This window comes from Elaeis guineensis, chromosome 10 (genome assembly GCF_000442705.2).
Source record: "Elaeis guineensis isolate ETL-2024a chromosome 10, EG11, whole genome shotgun sequence".
Classification (NCBI taxonomy): domain Eukaryota; kingdom Viridiplantae; phylum Streptophyta; class Magnoliopsida; order Arecales; family Arecaceae; genus Elaeis; species Elaeis guineensis.
In genome coordinates, this window is record NC_026002.2 from 17,237,146 (window position 1) to 17,255,866 (window position 18,721).

General features: G+C 39.7%; 1 protein-coding gene across 1 annotated transcript; it reads right to left on the reverse strand.

Annotated features, from left to right (window-relative positions):
- Positions 1 to 754: 754 nt before the first annotated feature.
- LOC105052939 (putative disease resistance RPP13-like protein 1) lies at positions 755 to 17,599 on the reverse strand. The gene is made up of 3 exons (XM_029266973.2): positions 16,974 to 17,599; positions 2,908 to 5,918; positions 755 to 1,339 (listed from the first exon to the last, which is right to left on the reverse strand). Exons 1-3 carry the CDS (start codon positions 17,445 to 17,447, stop codon positions 1,291 to 1,293), a joined length of 3,534 nt encoding a protein of 1,177 aa, XP_029122806.2. The 5' UTR covers positions 17,448 to 17,599; the 3' UTR covers positions 755 to 1,290.
- Positions 17,600 to 18,721: the final 1,122 nt, after the last annotated feature.

Below are 18,721 nucleotides of genomic sequence, written 5' to 3' on the forward strand. Positions count from 1 at the left end.
CCCCCAAGAGAAATTACCATTACGCTCCCCCCCTCAAAGGCCTTTTCTTCTGACCAAAACTCTAATTGAGGTTTTCAAGAATGGAACCGATTGCCATTGTAGCATTCATTGAAAACTTAATCCTGATGAAATAGTGGAACTTACAAAATCATACCTGGATGGTGAATAATGCCATAAGGTGTTCCGATCATTCTGCACCAAACTCCTCACACGGTCCTAATAGAACCCCTGTTATACCAAAGTCTATCAACAGTCTAAGGTTCCTAGATTTGAGGAAGTTTTAAGTTTTTTAAAATATTTGTTTGTCTAACAATAACTTGCCAAATGTTGTACGTATTGAATAGCTAGTTTGATTGATTGTGGATGGCCCAATGATTTCCAGCCTACTTTATAGGTGGATGCTCATTACGTACGAGTTTAATTAGTTAGAATCTCAATAACAAACCTAAAAAATATGTCACCAAAACTAACTTTACAAAAATAAATACTGATTAGTTGGTGCCGATATACTAAACTTTCTATTGACTTCGCTTCACAATTTGTGGCAATCCACAGAAAGTAAGTCCAAATTAAGGTGCAATAACCCGATTCTAGCCACAGTAACCCCAGAGAGCAGGAAGTAAACATTTCTGAGCACCAACTAAACGCTTTTGCTATTACAGGGTAAAACATAAGCACTTATTGGATAGAGTAGACAATTATATGCCATAATAATAAATAAGCAGGTAAGCACTTATTTGGTATGGTAAACAAATTTATAGAAGGTCTTTTTGCAAGCATCTATTCCCTTAAATTCCAGGCAGCTTGTCCATCAAAACAAGTCCACCTATACAAGCATAAGTACCCACAAGACACAGGGCCATGAATTCGCACCCGGGGCTCGCCCTGTTAAAGCAACATCAGATCTAGGTACATTACATAATACAAGTTCAAGCAAAGATACATATGCAAATTCACAAAATAACAAGTTCTAAAATACAATTCCTCGACTCTGCTAGCATAGCTTGTTAAAGCAATATTACAAGTCCATAAATGCACAAATTGACCACCACAAACCTGTTCGATAACAGTTAAGTTCTATGATAAGTCCCAACAGATAATATTACAAGTGCCTATAATCTCACATTCACAAGGTCACAAATAAGCAGCGTCCTCCATTAGAATGCACCATAACTTTGTCATCGATCTCCTTGTTATGTGCAGCCTTCTCCAGTTGACTCACCATGTTGTCTTCCCCCTAAGTATGAATTCTGTGGCGTATTATGCGCGGAAAATATGTGCTTTTAAACACTATTGCTTCTGCCATGCATGATAGAGACTATAAATTTCATCACATAACCTGGGCACATTTAAAAATTGTTGTCATGAAAATAATGATCAAAGATCATGTTGAAGGTGAAGTTTTGGCGAACTTGAGATCATACAAAACTGGGAGAATATGCACTACGAGAATTTATAAGTTTGCAAGCAGGGTAAGATGCACGATCTCACAACAATTTAATGAGATACAGACCATCCATGAAAAGTATTCATACTTCACACAAGCATTAGTATCAAACTGAGGAGGATGTCCCATGCAACAATAATTGATCATGACCTCATCAACAAAAGATGGAACTACTCCTGATGACATGGCACAAAGGAACATTACATTCTCTAGTCAATAAATAAAGTGTAGGTTACATAGAAATATGGTGACTTGTGAGATACACATTTAGACTCTCAAGTGTAAACTCTAGAGTATTATTATGAAGTAGAGGAATCAAAGTACTTGACCAAGAAACTAAAGAGAAACCCGTGTCAAGTATAGCTATATATTCATGCTGCATCCGCCCACTTTGAGATTCACCTTTCAAGTAATTATAATGCCAACAAGCGAGTTTCATTGAAATCATGCAATGATGGAAAAAGCCTTGTTAAATTTTGTCCAGACAAATGAAGTCATGCTTCTCGATGCAAATGAAAATCTGCATAGCATTATTCACTAATGGAGAGAAAAGGCCATCACATCTAAAGAGGGATTTTCTAAACCATAATATTTCCAACCATAACATTTCCTATATAAAATTCACTACATTAATATCAATTAAGATATAGCAAGAACTCCAGATGCATGTGCACAAAATAAAGGCTTGTTATGCATTGTTGTTGTAGGGATAGCCTGTTGACTGTTACAAGTGCTACAAAAAGACAAACATACTTTTTTTTTTTTTTTACATCAAAAAAAAGAAAAAATTGATGATCATTTTTCTAACCTACCAGACTGCGCTTGACATAATTATCTCCTAGGGGCTTGGAATATCCCAATATCTTATTCTTGATCCTAACAAATCTTCACAAAATCATCCAGGAAAACAGACTCCATGCAACTAATTTTCTGAACAAATGCACTCAGCAAAGGGAGCCAAAAAGTTACTAGGCAAAGTCAGAAATCAGATTGCTTTAGTTAAACCTGCAGTGGACCAGAGGATTTCATCTATGAACTACGGGATGCTGCCAGCCACCGGAAATGTTTAATATTCCCCAAAACACAGACATTGTATTGCAAAACCAAGGTAGTATATAAAGCCATAGCTTATTCCGACGAAACTACATCAAGGTGAAAAATATATAACAGCTTTTGATTATATCTTCTGCTCACAATCATGCACCATAGCAACCATAAAAATCTGACATAAAAGTACTCAAGACAATCACAACGTATTTTAAAACTAAACACATGGTAATAATAATAACTTCAATACAAGTTTTCTACAATGGCCACAAGAAGTAAATTTGTTGGTACGATGAAATAAAGTTGCAGAGAGAAAAAGAACTACAGTAACAAACTAAAGAGTGAAATATGCTGATTTTTTTAAGAAAAAGCAATATGCTGGAAATTTTGAAAAGGTGTTTGAATGACCATACCTTGTGTATTTAAATTTTTGGATAGCAGCAGCAGCTTTCATCAAGAGGGGAAGAAGGAAGCTTTTGTAGTCAAACGCCAATTTAGTGACCCCAATTATAAGCAATAAAAGAATGACAATGGAGAATGGGGAAGCGAGGTCACTGCTACTGTTTGTGGTTGTTTCATTGGTTATTTCTTCCTTGTTTATATTGGTATGGAAATTATGGTCCGGGTTGGATTTGTCATACAAGATATACTTTGATTTGTCCATGGTGTAGCCTTCTACATATGGAATGTCCTGAATCTTAGGCCACTCAGACTCAGGTGCATCTTTGATGCACCTCTGGAGGAGCCGACCGCTGCATATAAATTCAAACTTCCTGGCTGCAACGAAATCTTGTCGGTCACTGCTGGCAAACATGCTCTTAAAACCTTCATATGTAAGTGAGTGCAGTTGCTCTTGGCCTTCCATGTTGTTCCGCAACCAGTTGGGAAGGGATCTCATCTTCTGATCCTGCAACTTCAGGTACCGAAGCTCACCAATCTTCTCCATGCGTCTCAGGTGAAAACAGTCGACAATTGTCAAGTCGTCCAGTGCTAGAAGATTATGAATCCTCCCCAATCCACTGCGAGCAATCATTAGAGTCCTGACAGAAGGGAGGTTACCAATTTCTGTGACATTGTAGGCATCTTCAATGGTTAAGCGAGTCACATTGCGCAGGAGGTGCTTGGGGAGGGACATCAATTTGCCGCACCTCTCAATCACTAACTCCTCGAGCCGAGGCAGCAGAGCTTGATCCTCCTCCTCCCCCTTCCACCACCATTCCTGCCAACTATTCATCTTTTTCAGTGTAAGGTATTTTAACTCTGGAAAGGCGCGGAAACGATGCTGTGCTTGCCCTGCTGCTGCTGCTGCTGCATCACCCAGAAGAAATTCATTTCCAATTCTTTTAACGGCATTGGCGCCTGAAATATGTAGAGTTTCCAGATGAGGCAGCAATCCCAGTGGTGGAAGCGTCTGGCAGAAAAAGCAATCGCTCAGCTCTAGATGCTTCAGGTCTGAAAGATGCGAACCGATGCCGCCACCCATCATCCAGCCAGGGTACTCGAGTCCGAAGTATCTGCCTATTTGAAGACGTTGTAGGCGAGTTGGCGGGCGGAGCTTGGTAAAGACCTCCTTAATTTTCCTCTTCTCTTCATCTGTAATGATTTCTTGTGCCGGATTGCAAATTAATCGGAGGTCGTCTAGACGAGATTTGCTCGATAGTTCTGCTCTTTCTGCTTCATCTATGCTTGAAATGCTCTCTAAGTTCTGTACAGCGAGAAATTTGAGTTGGGTGAGGGACTTTAGTTCTTCCAAATTGCACCAACTAGCTGGACTTCGCTGCCGGCCATTCTGCCTTTCACCACCCTCTGCTCCACTTATGTCAGCATTGTTTGTGCTGCTATTGACTCTGAATCCAACAAGTCTGTTGAGATGTTGAAGCTTCCCGATTCCTTTAGGCATGCCTTCCAGCTGTGTTCCATCAACATCCAGAACCCGCAGGTTGCGTAGCTCTAAAATAGCATCCGAAAGGATCCGAAGCATTGTGCACTCTGCCAGGCCTAAGAATTGAAGACTCCTGAGCGTCCCTATAGTGTTCGGGAGCTCGCTCATCTGAGAACGGGATAGATTCAGATACCGCAGGTGTATGAGATTCTGTACAGCGTCTGGAAGCTTGGAATTTGGTGCTTCGCTGAGATCCAGGACGCGTAGGCAAGTGAACTTTTCGAAGAAATTCTCTGCGACTTCTTGAAGCGGTGGCGTGTCGAGGAAGATGATGGTCCTCAGGCATGTCGGTTCTTTCATCACTTCGGGAATGGATACTCCTTCCGCATCCTTGATGAGCACGCGGCGTCTCTTGGGCGAGCTTGAAGTGACGTCTGCCGTCTGGTTCTCCCTTAATCCCCGCACGTCTCCGGAGTAGCACTCGTCCTGTGCCAAGTACAGAGCGAGCGAACGGACGACAGGGTGCATTTTGAATCCGCCTTGGTCATAACGACCGGGATCTGGTTGCAGAAGGCACCGCCGTTCCAGTTGCTTCCAGTACTCTCCCGCCGTGTCTTCCACCGATGAATCCTTGCTCGCCTTTATAAATCCCTCCGCGATCCAGAGAGGGACAAGCATGTCTTTTCGAAGTATACAATCCTTGGGGAACATTGCACAGTAGACGAAACATAGCCTTAGCTGGGAAGATAGGTCCTCGTAACTCGGATACAGTACTTCTGTCATTAGTTGCTTACCGATTCCCTCTATATCCCCCTGTTGCTCAAACCACCAGGTGCTGTCGCCGGCAACCTTCTCCCATTCGGCTTGTATCAAGTCCCGGCCTCTCAGCACTGTTCCGATGGTCTTCAGTGCAAGTGGAAGGCCATCGCATTTGTCCACGATCCTCATTCCAATATGCTTCAAGTTTTGCTTCAGTCTCTCATCCCCGCCCCCCCGAAACACCATCTTGCAAAGCAGGGACCAGCTATCTTCGGAAGACAGTTTCTGTACCGCGTGGCAGCGTTCGGCGTCCATGCCCTTTGAAATGGCTGTGTTCCTGGTGGTAATCAAGATACGGCTGCCGGGGCCGGCATCCGGTAGGAGTGGCTTCAGCACTTCATCCCATACTTCTATGCTCCAAACATCGTCCAACACCAGAAAAAATTTCTTCCCAGTAACAAGCTGGCGGAGTTTATTCGGCAATTCGTCGTCCGAGCTCTGGATCTCATCTCGACCACCTTTGAAAGCCATGATGATCTTCTTCAGCACAGTCGTTTGCTCATAGGCTTTAGATATGCACACCCACGCCGGCCGAATCTGGTTAAAGCTACTTTGGATCATCTCGTGGTTGAAGATTTTCCAAGCGAGAGTTGTTTTACCGATCCCGCCCATCCCGGTAATCGCATAAACGAGCACCTTCTTTTCATGGCTTGTTTTCAGCAACCGATCTACCAGCATCCGCGTATCACCATCGATCGCTGTTCCCACAACCTCAGATTCGACCTGTTGGAAAATTTGAATTTTTAAAAGATTTAGATTTTTAAACGAAATCTTATCAAATGCTTATTTTTTTCTTTTAGTGCCGCCTTCGAAAGATAAATATAAGTTCTCTTGTTTTATAGACGTTGGGGTAGATCTTGGGCACTTAACTGACTACTTCTTCTTCTTCTTCTTTTTCTTTTCTTTTCTTTTTTTTTTTTTTTTTGTTGAGGAGCTTGTTATAAGGTCGATCTCATTGGATGGCCAATTTCATTGAAAGTTCGAGGCCATCATTGAGATCCATGACCTATCTCTCCAAATATTATTTGCTTAATCTGACTGATTGTTAGTAAGTGGAATACTCCGTCTGACGTTCATCGCGGCATGAGGTACCTCCGATGACCCTCAAGTCCAGTGCTTCACGATTGATAGTTACAGTGGACCAGCAACAATTTGCCGTCTTGGTGCAGCAAGTTAAAGTCGGTCATTACATCTTGACTACCGACATAACCATTTACTGCCTTGGTACAGCAAGTTAAAGCCGATCATTACATCTTGACTCTCGATATGCTCCACATATCGATTTTGATTCTTCTGGAGAAGGTTCTAGCCCAGGATATTCCCAATATCCCAAAGAATCTCAGCAAGCAGTTCGAACAACTCTTCGTGGCGCACTTTGGCACCAACCGGAGGATGCTACGGATGTTCGACAACATTTTCTTCATCAGGCAGCAAGATGGAGAATCTCTTCGAAACTTTGTGGTGAGGCTACAGCCATCGCGGCCATCAAGCGAGGACTGCGAAGCTCCAAATTTACTTATTCTCTAGATAAAATACTTCCTCAGTCCTTTGTCGAACTCCTCGAACATGCACAAAAGTACATTCGCATCGAGAAAGGTGCAACTGATCGAATCAGTCCGAGAAAAAAATCAGAAGAAGAAGATGAAGAAGGAAGGAACCTCCACGGGACTCAGTCGAACCCATGCTGAGGAGACCCCACCTTTTAGAACAAGTCCAAAGGCTAAAAACTTCGGTAGCAGGCATGATTCTTATACCCCACTAACCACTCCTTGTGTGCAGATTCTTATGGAGATAAAGGGAGAGAACTACCTTCGACGACCCCAGCCTATGAAGTCAAAGCCAATATTTTGCAATCGAAAGTGCTACTATCAGTTTCATCATGATCACAGTCATGATATTAAAGAGTGTATCCAATTGAAAAATGAGATAGAGGACCTCATAAGATGGGAATATCTTGGAAAGTACGTACCGAACCGATCTGTGCAGTTGCTTGGTGATCCTCAACCACAGCCGCATCCTGACGAAGAAACTCATGCTCAACCTACAACGGGCGTGATCAACATGATCTTGGTAGGTCTGAGACTTCGGAGGCCAGATGATTCAGAAAGCTCCTCCACATATCAGTGGGCAAATGATGACATCATTTTTTTCGAAGAAGATTTACGAGAGGTCCAAACTCTTCATAATGATGCTGTTATTGTATCTATGACAATAGCTAATAATGATGTAAAACGATATTTTGTTGATAATAGAAGCTCAGCTGACATAATTTTCTACGATTGTTTCTCCCGAATATGATTTTTTACTGACTTACTAAAATCAGTTAACATACATTTAATTGGATTCACTGACGACTCGATCAAAGTAGAAGGAGAGATAGAACTCCCTATTACTGCTAGGCAACCACGTCGATAATCGACTGTTTGACTCAACTTACTCATAGTTTGGGTACTTTCCACCTATAATGTTATCTTGGGATGACTTGGATTGAATGTAGTCTGAGTGATTGTCTCAACTTACCACTTGCTCATGCATTTTTCGACAAGAAAATTGGTGAAATGAGAGGAGATCAACAATTGGTCCGAGAATATTAACCATCATCAAAGGAAAGAAGCCAACTGAAGCTCTTTCCATCGACGATGGACTGGATCAAAGAGAAGAAGAAAGTTGGGGAGAACCCATAGAGTGACTCATCTTAGTGCCCCTTAATGTCGAAGACTCGACGAAAATCATCTAGGTCAGATCTTCAATGAACGACAAACTATAGGAGAAGCTGATCAACTTTCTCAAGAAGAATGCAGATGTCTTCGCCTGATCTACCTCATACATGCTGGGCATCTCTCCTGATGTGATTGTCCACTGACTAAATATCGACATCAAGTACAATCTGGTGAGACAAAAGAAAAAAAATTTCACTCTCAAGTGACAGAAGGCTATCGATAAAGAAGTAAACAAGTTGCTGCAGCCGATTTCATTCGTGAGGCAATCTACGCAGATTGGCTCACGAACGTTATGATGGTCAAGAAGACTAATGGCAAATGGCTAATATGCATCGACTACATCGACCTGAATAAAGTTTATCTTAAGGACATCTTTTTATTCCTCCAGATCGATCAATTAGTTGACGCTACATCAAGCCATCAGCTACTCAGCTTTATGGATGCCTTCTCCAACTATAATTAGATCTAAATGATGCTCGAGAATGAGGAGAAGATGATGTTTATCACCGATAAAGATTTGTACTACTATAAAGTCATGTCTTTGGATCTCAAAAATGTCGGAGCTACATATCAGAGACTGATCAATAAAGTCTTTAAAAACTAGGTCGATCAAGACTAGATCGATCGTAACATGGAGGTCTATGTTGATGACATACTCATGAAGAACAACGAGGCTTCTCTCTATATTGATGATCAGATAGAAACTTTCGACACCTTGAGGAGACATCAGATGAAGCTAAATTCGACTAAGTGTGCCTTTGGTGTTACGACGAAAATTTTTTTTGATTTTATGGTGACAAGACTAGGCACCGAGGCTAATCTTGAGAAGATCAAGACTATTCTCGATATGAAGCCTCCGACTTCTTGATGGGATATTCAAAAATTGACAGGATGTGTTGCATCCTTAAGCTGATTTATCTCCAAATCCATAGAGTGGTGCCTCCCCTTCGTCAAAGTCCTCAGACAGATGAAAGACTTCACTTGGACGGAAGAGTGTCAGAAGACTTTCGATGACCTGAAGCAATACCTAAACTCTCCTCCACTTCTGATAAGGCCAAATATCGACAATGAATTATTCATGTATTTGACAACAACTTCTGAAGCTATCAGCTCGGTACTGATCCAAGAGAAAATAAAGTGCAAAATCCCATCTACTACATAAGTCAGATGCTATATAGGATCGAGGTAAGATATTCTTGGATCAAAAAGGTCATTTTCATGATTATCACAACTGTCCGACTACTATGATCTTACTTTCAGGCCCACTCAGTAAAAATCCTGATCGATCCCCCCTTGAGAACCCTACTTCAATGGTCAGACATTTCGGAAAGAATGACCAAATGGGTGATCGAACTTAGTGAGTTCGATTTTTTTTATATTTCTCGATCTTCAATGAAGGTTCAGATACTCATCGACTTTATTGTCGAGTGTACGCCAACCAATGATAGTCAAGTCGAATATCAACCTCAAGAAAAAACTTCAGAGCCAGCCTAGATTCAACATATGGATGGAGCTTTAAACGCCCAAGGATGCAGTGTGGGTATGATCTTAACCAACATCGATGGGATGGTGACTAAGTATGCTCTTTAGTTTGATTTTAAAGCTTCAAACAATCAAGCTGAGTACGAAGCTCTGCTGGACGGATTGAAGATCGTCAAAGATCTCAATGTAAAATACCTAAAGGTGTTTATTGACTCGCAACTGATCGCTGGACAATCTCAAAGAGAATATGAGGTCCGAGATCTTATTCTTTCTAGGTATCTACAGAAGCTCAAATTTTTGTAAACAAATTTTAATTATTTCGAGATCTTCCACATCTCCCACTCAAAGAATGTCCGAGCTGATTCCTTATCCCGACTCGCTACATCTAGCTACGGTGAGTTGTGGAGGATCTTCATCGAGCATCTTGAAAATCTAAGTATTGACTCTGGAGAAGAAGTATATCCAGTCCCAGTCCATTATGAATCAAGCTGGATTGACCCGTTTGTCAAATTCTTGACTAACAAAATCTTGCCGATTAATCCTGCTGAAGCGCATCGAATGAAGAGATTGACAGCTCAGTACGTGATCATCGATGACCAACTTTACCGAAGATCTATATCTTTGCCCCTGCTTAAATATCTTGGACCTTCCAACGTTGACTATGCTCTTCAGGAGATATACGAGGATATTTATGGTAACCACTTGAGAGGCAAGTCATTATCTTATAAAATTTTTTGACAAAGATATTATTGGCCGACCATGCAAAAGGATGCTGCCGACTTAGTGTAGAAGTGCGACCAGTGACAAAGATTTGTCAATATCCAAAGACTTCCATCAAGTCAACTTACAACCATTTCAGTACCTTAACCATTTGATCAATGGGGAGTCGATATACTTAGTCCTTTTTTGCCTGCCAGTAGATAAAGAAAATTCATTATCATAGCCATCGACTACTTCACCAAGTGGGTAGAAGCCGAACCACTAGCATAAATAATACAGTGAAAGACTACTGACTTCTTATAAAAATCTATCATCTATCGATTTGGTCTATCCCAAGTAATCATCACCAACAACGATCGATAATTCAACAACGCCAACTTTGAAGAGTTCTATACAAAGTACTATATTATTCACTAACTCACTTCGATCGGACGTCGACAATCCAATGGAGAAGTTGAGGAAACTAACAAAATAATTATATAAGATCTAAAAATAAGAATTGATCAAGCCAAAGAAAGTTGACTCAACGAACTCTATAGTATCCTATGGTCAAATCGAACAACTCTTCGGATCTCGATCAAAGAAATTTCCTTCAGATTGGCATTCGGGATAGAAGCTCTAATCCCGATTGAAATCGATCTATCTTCGATTCGGATGGAACATTACAACGAACTGACTAATTTGACAAGCGATGAGCTAATCTGAACTTACTCGATGAAATTTGAAGACAGACTCAACTAAGGATGGTATCTTATCAACAAAAGATAGCTCGGTATTAAAACTTTCAAGTCAAACCTAAGATCTTCCAAGTAGGAGATCTAGACCTTAGAAGAGCCGAAGTCTCCAAACCAATCAAGCAAGAAAAGTTATCTCTGAATTGGGAGGGTCCTTATAAAGTCTTGGCAGTTCTATGATCGGGGGCATATAAAATCGAAAACTTAGATGGCACAGAAAATTTTCAGGCTTGGAACGTCGAGAACTTATAGATGTACTATCAGTGAGAATGTCTTATAAATTGAGATGGTAAAATCGATCCGACCCAATGGGTATGCACCCTATCCAAATTCGATCGAACCTAAAAAATAGGATTTGATCAGGTTTGGGTTCGGATTTGAAAAAATTCAAAAATTATAGTACATATATGGGTAGTACTATTTTCTATCCGAATTTGAATCTGATCCAAACATACAGATATGAATAATATCCGAATCCATACTCGAATATATATATATATATATATATATATATATATATATATATATATATGTATGTATGTATGTATGTATATGATCCTTCTCTATTTATATGTATATATGATCCATCTCTATATATAAATATTCAATTTATAGTTAATATGATAATTATATTAGTTTCATCAATTATTGACTTGTATTAATATCTTTTTTTTTCATTCTCATTATCTTTTAGTATATCAAGCTTTTTTTTTATTTAATATTTTTTATTATAGAATAAGATAATTAATATTTTATATCTTAAAAATATTATAATTTTGAATTTTTTATCTTTTTGAATTCTATGTTGAATTGTAATTCTATTTCTATGTTTGATTTCTATAAATCTGGACTTATAAATTATATTCTATGTTAAATTGATAATTCTATTTTAATTGATAATATGCATAAAATTATTTTGATTATTTATTTTTTTAGATATGAGATAGGTATGGGGCAGGTATGGGTTGGATATAAAAAATAGATCATCCATAGATATCTCCGAGTCCATTGGGTGTGAGAATGGATATCTTTTTTCTAATCTGATCGGATATCGGATAAGATTTAGATATAGGGTATTAAATTTAAATTTAAAGATGGATAGTGCAATATCCTACCCAAACCCTATCCACTGCCATCCCTACTTATAAATGAAAGGTCTTCTTTTCTATAATTCTGCATCGAATAAGTTCTAGTACTTAAAAATTTATCGAGCAAATTGATCGCTTGACACCTGATCAAATAATTGCATCATCGGTTAGTACCCGATGAAATATTATTCGGCTGACATCTGTTTAATAGTGATGAAAGATCCGACAACTGCAAGCGTACTAGCTACGGCCCAAGGGTCGCAAGTATATAAGCTATGGTTTGCACGTAGACCCAGGCAAACAACATTCTGGCTAGTCGGCTTGTTCCTGATTGACCAAGGATCAATTAGTCTAAAATACAATGGAGATATTTTCTTTACCTGATTGAGTTTCGATTTAATGGGATGATCTACGATGAACGATCTACAACTATGACTTAGATCTGACTAAATTCATCTATAAAAATCGACTATCCAACTTAGAAAATTTTTAAGTCTATTTGTTCGACTATGATCTACTCGGTTTGTAGCTTCCTATTGACATCTTAGTCTTGCCGGCTACTTGGCCATTTTTGCAGATAAGCAAAGGAAGAAGAAATGCAAATAGACAAGTCAGAATGAAACGGGTCTGAAAAAAGAAGATCATTTCATTGACAAAGGAGTTCATTACAAAATTGAGGAAAGAAAAGTACAAGTCAAAAGGATAAAATGCAAAGAGCCTAAGAAGGAGGAGGATGGTCTTCTACGACATCTGCTTCCCCATTGCTCCCAGAGCCTTCCTCGTCTGGGAAGTTGTCTGCTCGAAGCCCGCTTGGGTCTAATTTGAGCTGTAGTCAGCTGATCGCCTTCCTACAGTCCTTGAATTCGAGTCGATATGCATCCGCAGAGCCTTCCACAAACTCATCCTCGTACTCCTTCGACTCATGAAACTCGATCAGAGTCCGAAAAGCTGCATTCTAGGCTCGAGTTTCCATCACCAGTAGTTTTTCTGTCAACTCTTGGACAGACTTCTCGGCTTCTTGCCACTTACTTCTTTTCTCATTGAGGGCGCTCTCTGCCAACTCCATTTCCTTCTGGTAGTCAGCTTTCAATTTTTAAATTCCTCTTTGTCCTTCTTTTGCTAGGTCTTCGACGACGCCAACTCGGCCTCTGGCAGAGCGATCTTCTCTTGAAATTTTTTCTCCCACTTCTCGACAACATGGAGAAGTTCCTCGATGACTTTAGCTCAAGCATGAGCAGTTTGGGCCTTGTCTTCAAGCTAAGAGTTGAGCCGCGTAAAGACAGTCGACCCCTCATGTAAAACTATTGTATCGTGTACGAACTGCAAAAGAGAATCCAAAAAAATTTGGTTAAGTCATTCACTCAGCCAACAACTATTCGACAATTACTGATTCAATATCGAAAAAGAAATAGTTGAAGACTTATCGATAACAACGACGAGTAGGAGTTTGAGAGAATCTCCACGTCTGGGTGGGCCTTCTTAACTTCTCAGTCGGCGGATAGCATCACTATCTTCATTAACTCCTCGATGAGTCGATGATCTTGGAGCGCTTGATCAGTGGTCTTGATGCGCATTCTAAGGATGATGGTGGCCTCCCTAGAAGAAGTATCTAGATTGTAATCGACGATGAAGGTGGGAGGCATTGGAGCCTTCCCATTGTCAGCATCCCGCTGATTAGGTGCTTGGTCACCATCCTTTCCGGCTTGAGCCGGCAGAGCTTGGAATGCAGTAGCTGGCATGGTCAAAGCCTCGACGATGATGATGTCCTCGTCAACAGGGGCGACTTCGATAGGAGATGGCAGCGAAGGTTGTTCCGATGGTGGTTGGGGCAACGATGGAGTCTATGTACTCCTTGGCACCTGAGGAGAAGATCCTTTTCTCGGTTTCTTTGATGGTCGAGAAGGTCTACCAGGCCCAGATCCCAACTTTTTCTTTACAGCACGTCGAAGAGATTCGATCGAGATCCTTATGCCTATAAGATGACAAAAAAATAAGTTAGTCTACAAAGTAAGAAAAACAAAGAACTATAGAAATCTACAGAAGAAAATCAACCTAAGTGGCTCATCGGGCTTATCTAGGCATCATACAACAACTACTCCTCGAGGAGCTCCTGCTGTGGAGGAACCTGTACGCTGAACAAACGGTTATACAATTCTCGATCTTCTTCAAAGACTACATCATTCTTATTTGGGGAAAGACTAGGAGTGGTCCAGAGCCTGTCAAAATCCTAGGGGTGGTCAACAGCTACATAAAAAAATTTATTCTTCCACTGTGGATAGAAAAAGAAAGTCTGATGATAAACTGACATTTTGATCGGAGACTGAAGAACCACCATTCTCATTTTTGAGGATATCTCTTCAACATAAAAAGAGCCCGAAAAAGAGAGATTCGGGGCTCAAACTGAAGAAGATGATAAAGAATAATAAAAAAAGATAAAATCCTAAAGGAATTGGAGGTGAGCTGGGCAGGAACTATATCATACCAGTCAAAAACATTGGTGAGAAAGGGATGAAGAGGGAATCAGAGTCCCAAACGAAAGAACTGCTCATAGATGGCAATATAGCCATCAGGAGGACGAATAATCCGACTTTCTTCATTGGACGCCATCAATCGATACCGACTAGAGATGTGATAGTGATTCTTAGTCATTCAACATTGATCTCAGATAATTCGGACCTCTCGATTAGAGGTTCGAAAAGATTCTCAGGAGTTGGCTATTCATCCGACTCTTCGGGATCAGGATAACCCTACCGAGAAGAAGCATCTCCAGGATCTTCTCGAGGAACTTTCTCGGTCTCTCTTCACATAATTGGAGTCCAAAAACTTGGTCTCCCACCAAGTCCTCGTCTTCGAACTCTTTACTAGAAGAAGCCATGAAAAAATCAAGGCAAAAGCTCAAAAAGAGAAGATAAAGAAGTTTAACCTCAAAAGGGGAAGACTGACAAAAAGAAGAAAGACCGATGGCGATGAAGACTGATGAAGAAGGAGATGGCTGACGGTGATGGAGCCTAAACCACCTTGGGACCCTAAGCTCTACTAGAGGAAAGAAATTCAGGGGCTGGGGAACAAAGGCACTAGAATCAGAAGAAATGCTAAAGAGAAGATGACTTCCATTTATAGACTCCTTCAATGATCATAATCGACTTAAGAAATCGCACCTTCCTTAGAGATTTTGATATGTGGTAGAAATTCTGACCAACCATCATTTCGACTGTTCGATGCACCATCGTCGAGATCGTACCAAAACAGCCAGATCCACGTGATCACAAGTTAGACTAATAGATGACTGACACATGGACGACTCGGGTACCTCAACGAATTATTGTTCAGTCGCCTGATCTTTTGCAGTCGTTACAGAAGATCACCTCGAGCATCATGGCATTTAATGTTGCATGATCTATAATGCAACAGAGCTGCCGCATGTTCTACGAAATGACAAAATGGTGGTTTGCTTAACGAAGTGACAAGATAGCTAGATGCAGCCTTCAGAGTGGCATAATCAGAAAAAACAACTCAGATCCGCACTTCGGTTAACTCCTTTCATCCGATTAAGGCTACATAATCGGACTCAAGAGTTGGAGGGTATAAGTATTGGAGTAGATCCTCGTTACTTAACCAACTATCTTTTTTTCTTTGGGGAGCTCGTTATAAGGCCGATCTCATTAAGGGGCCAACTTCATCAGAAGTCCGAGGTCATCAAAAAGCCAATCTCATTGGGATGCCGAGCTCGTCATACATTTGACCTACCTCTTCGATAATATTGGTCCATGACCGATCTGCCTCTTCAAATATTATCTGCTTAATCTGACTGTCAGTAAGTAGAACGCTCATCTCGATTTGCTTTCGATCTCTTTTATCTAACCTCAGTTAGAGATTGACCTGAATCAATGATGGTTATTCGATATGAGCATTAACTACATACGAACGTGGAGCATAATAGTCACCTACGAGTGGCTCATTACTAGATCTTAACACGAGTTAACAAGGTAACTGCCCACTAAAGCCATAACTCCCATATTCTGAGTATTCAAGGATGAGGGTTGCATGGTAATGGATTTTCCAGCCTATAAATATCGGTAAGCAATAAGGATCAGATACGTAGAATCAAGCTAGGCTACACTCTGTTATTTTGAGCTCTCATTTTGGCTCTCTAGCTGTTCTCTTTCTCCGACTGACTTAGACATCGAAGGGTTTCCACCGGACAACTTCCGGCAAGTGGACTTCTTTTTGCAGGTTTCCTATCGTTCATTGCTCAGGCACACAGCTCAGCTCCTGACCGACCACTTCATCAGAGACAGGTCGCAACAATAGAGATGCCATCCTATTGGTGAAACTGGATACGATATTATCTATCTAGATTTGTATCTATATTCAAATATATTCGGATACAGACAGAAATTTGAGCATTCAAAAAACTCCATCCTATTTAATTTTATATAAAAATATATAAATATATTAACATGCTATTAATTTGATTTGACATCATCTCGGTGATATTTTTGATCCAGTGTGGTCACAAAGTTTACTTATCCAACTTATTTTATTTTTTATATTTATATTTTTCATATCCGATTGGCATGTATATCCATTTAAAAAAAATTTAAATATAAATTTTATATCTGATTAATATCTACATTCGTATTTGTATTGATCAAATAAAATAAATATGAATATGAATATATTAATATCATATCTGATTTCAATCTATATCTAAATTTTACATCTGATTAATATTATATCCATATCTATATTGATCAAATAAAATAAATATGGATATGAATATATTAATATCCTTCTGATTTCAATCCTATATCTTACTCATGAATTGGATCCTCAAAAATTTGATCTGTCGACCATGTGCAGTTGGCACGGTGAGACAGGATGCAATGTTACCAAAATATTACATTGCTTCGAAAACAAATGGCTTAGGCAATCTTTCTATCGATTTAATTTTTTAATTTTTTAGTTAATAATTATAAAATATTAATAAAAATTATTATTTTATAAAAATAGTAAGTTTTTAAGATGCCATACCTCGATCTGGGAGCTGTTCCCGCGGCGCTCGGAAGCGCTTGAGGTGGGATGGGAACTTCCTATGGTCAGGAGATCCCATTTGATTCCCTCGATGCGTTCCTTGAGTCCCTCCATTCTATTGCCTACCGAATGGCGTAAAGTGCATGTAGCAAAGCAAGAAAGGATGGGATGGAAGAATCGCGCCGAAAGCTTGGGCAATCCCTGTTCGAGCCCCTTGGTCTTGAACACGTATTCGTCGAGGATATCATCGGCGTCGTACATCACTTCTCTCAGCTGGTTCAAGCAGCTCTTGATTTCTGGTTCCTGGAATTGCATCCCTTCTCCTTGAACAAGAGACCAGTTCAACTTCGACAACCTTATACTAAGCTCCCTGATCTCTGCCGGAACACGCAGGAGCATTGCTACCTCGTGTTCTGCCATGCTCGTCAGCTTCTCCACCAACCGAGACACAAAGGGATCCAGGATCATCGCCATTTTTGCGCTCCGGAAGGAGGAGCCGATGCCTGCTGCTTTCCTCGACTCTTCGCTAATGATAAGTCTACCTCTTTTCTAAAAGCTGAATTCCTGATAAATTATCCAACTCAGTCCTGGGAATCCGCCGACACCCGCTTGCAGCTGGGTGAAGGGGTAACACCCGATCTCATTTCAAGAAGTTTTCCCTTCTTTGCTGTCGGAAAGGTCAAATTAGTACTTGGACGATGTCCGACGGACTACGCCAAAGCCGATGGTGGATAGCACGACACATTACCCCGAGTAAATTTTTGATGTAACGGTGATATCACGTCACGGACAAATTAATAATTAAAAATAAGTAAAATATAAAAATAATATGATATATTATTCATAAAAATTAATAAAATATATAAAATCGATGAAATATAAAAATTTTTATTAATTTATTATAGATTCGATATGGCATCATTATTGCAACGAATATTTTTTCACATGACCTTTTTATATTTTCTCCTATCGGATAAGGGTGCACATGCTCAAAGATTTGTCCTGGCACATTTGGATCTAGTCCATGTCGGAAAGCGACTCGAACGGGGGACACGGATGAACCGGAGAAGACCAAGTTCCCAGGTGGACCACTGACAATTTATCAGCTCGAAAAGGGTGGAAAGTAACTACGTACAACGTACCACGTGTTGTTGAGAAGATGAAAGGAATTAAATGCATCACAAGATGAGACAAAAAAAAAATTAATTATCAATAATCATGATGACTCCGATCCGTAGATTATACACACACCAGCACAGTAGTCGGATAATATCCAAATCTATTAATTTTATAAATATAAAAAAATAATCATAATAATAATAAATTTTAATATAAAATAAATTATAAATATAATAATTTATTTTATAATTTAATTAGAGCAAACAAGGAAATAAATCAAACATCCAAAATAGTACTTTAGATCAAAACAAATTGGAGCAGTGAAATTATTTAAAAATTAATAATTTATGGTATTTAAAATGCAGTAGATATGGTAAAGTATGGAGCATAATTTTAGAATCTTAGTATGTAATGCTTTTATATCCTGCTACATAATTTGTTGATAATAGGAGAAATACCTTCAGTATTACCATTCTGTACATTTAGAAGCTTTATGTCTAATATTTGGATTAATTTTTTTATTTCTTTGCCAAATATCATAACAAGGGCAGATCCGCTATCATCTTCAACATCAATGTGCACTTTGTATCTATAGATTATTAGAGACTATGAGCACTGAGGGTCCAGAA

Coding starts and splice junctions, on each gene's coding strand:
- LOC105052939 (XM_029266973.2), bottom strand. CDS start 17,447: ATGGCGATGATCCTGGATCCCTTTGTGTCTCGGTTGGTGGAGAAGCTG. Junction 5,919..16,973: donor GGAACAGCTCCCAGATCGAG/GTATGGCATCTT, acceptor ATTTTCCAACAG/GTCGAATCTGAGGTTGTGGG. Junction 1,340..2,907: donor CAAAAATTTAAATACACAAG/GTATGGTCATTC, acceptor AAATGTGCCCAG/GTTATGTGATGAAATTTATA.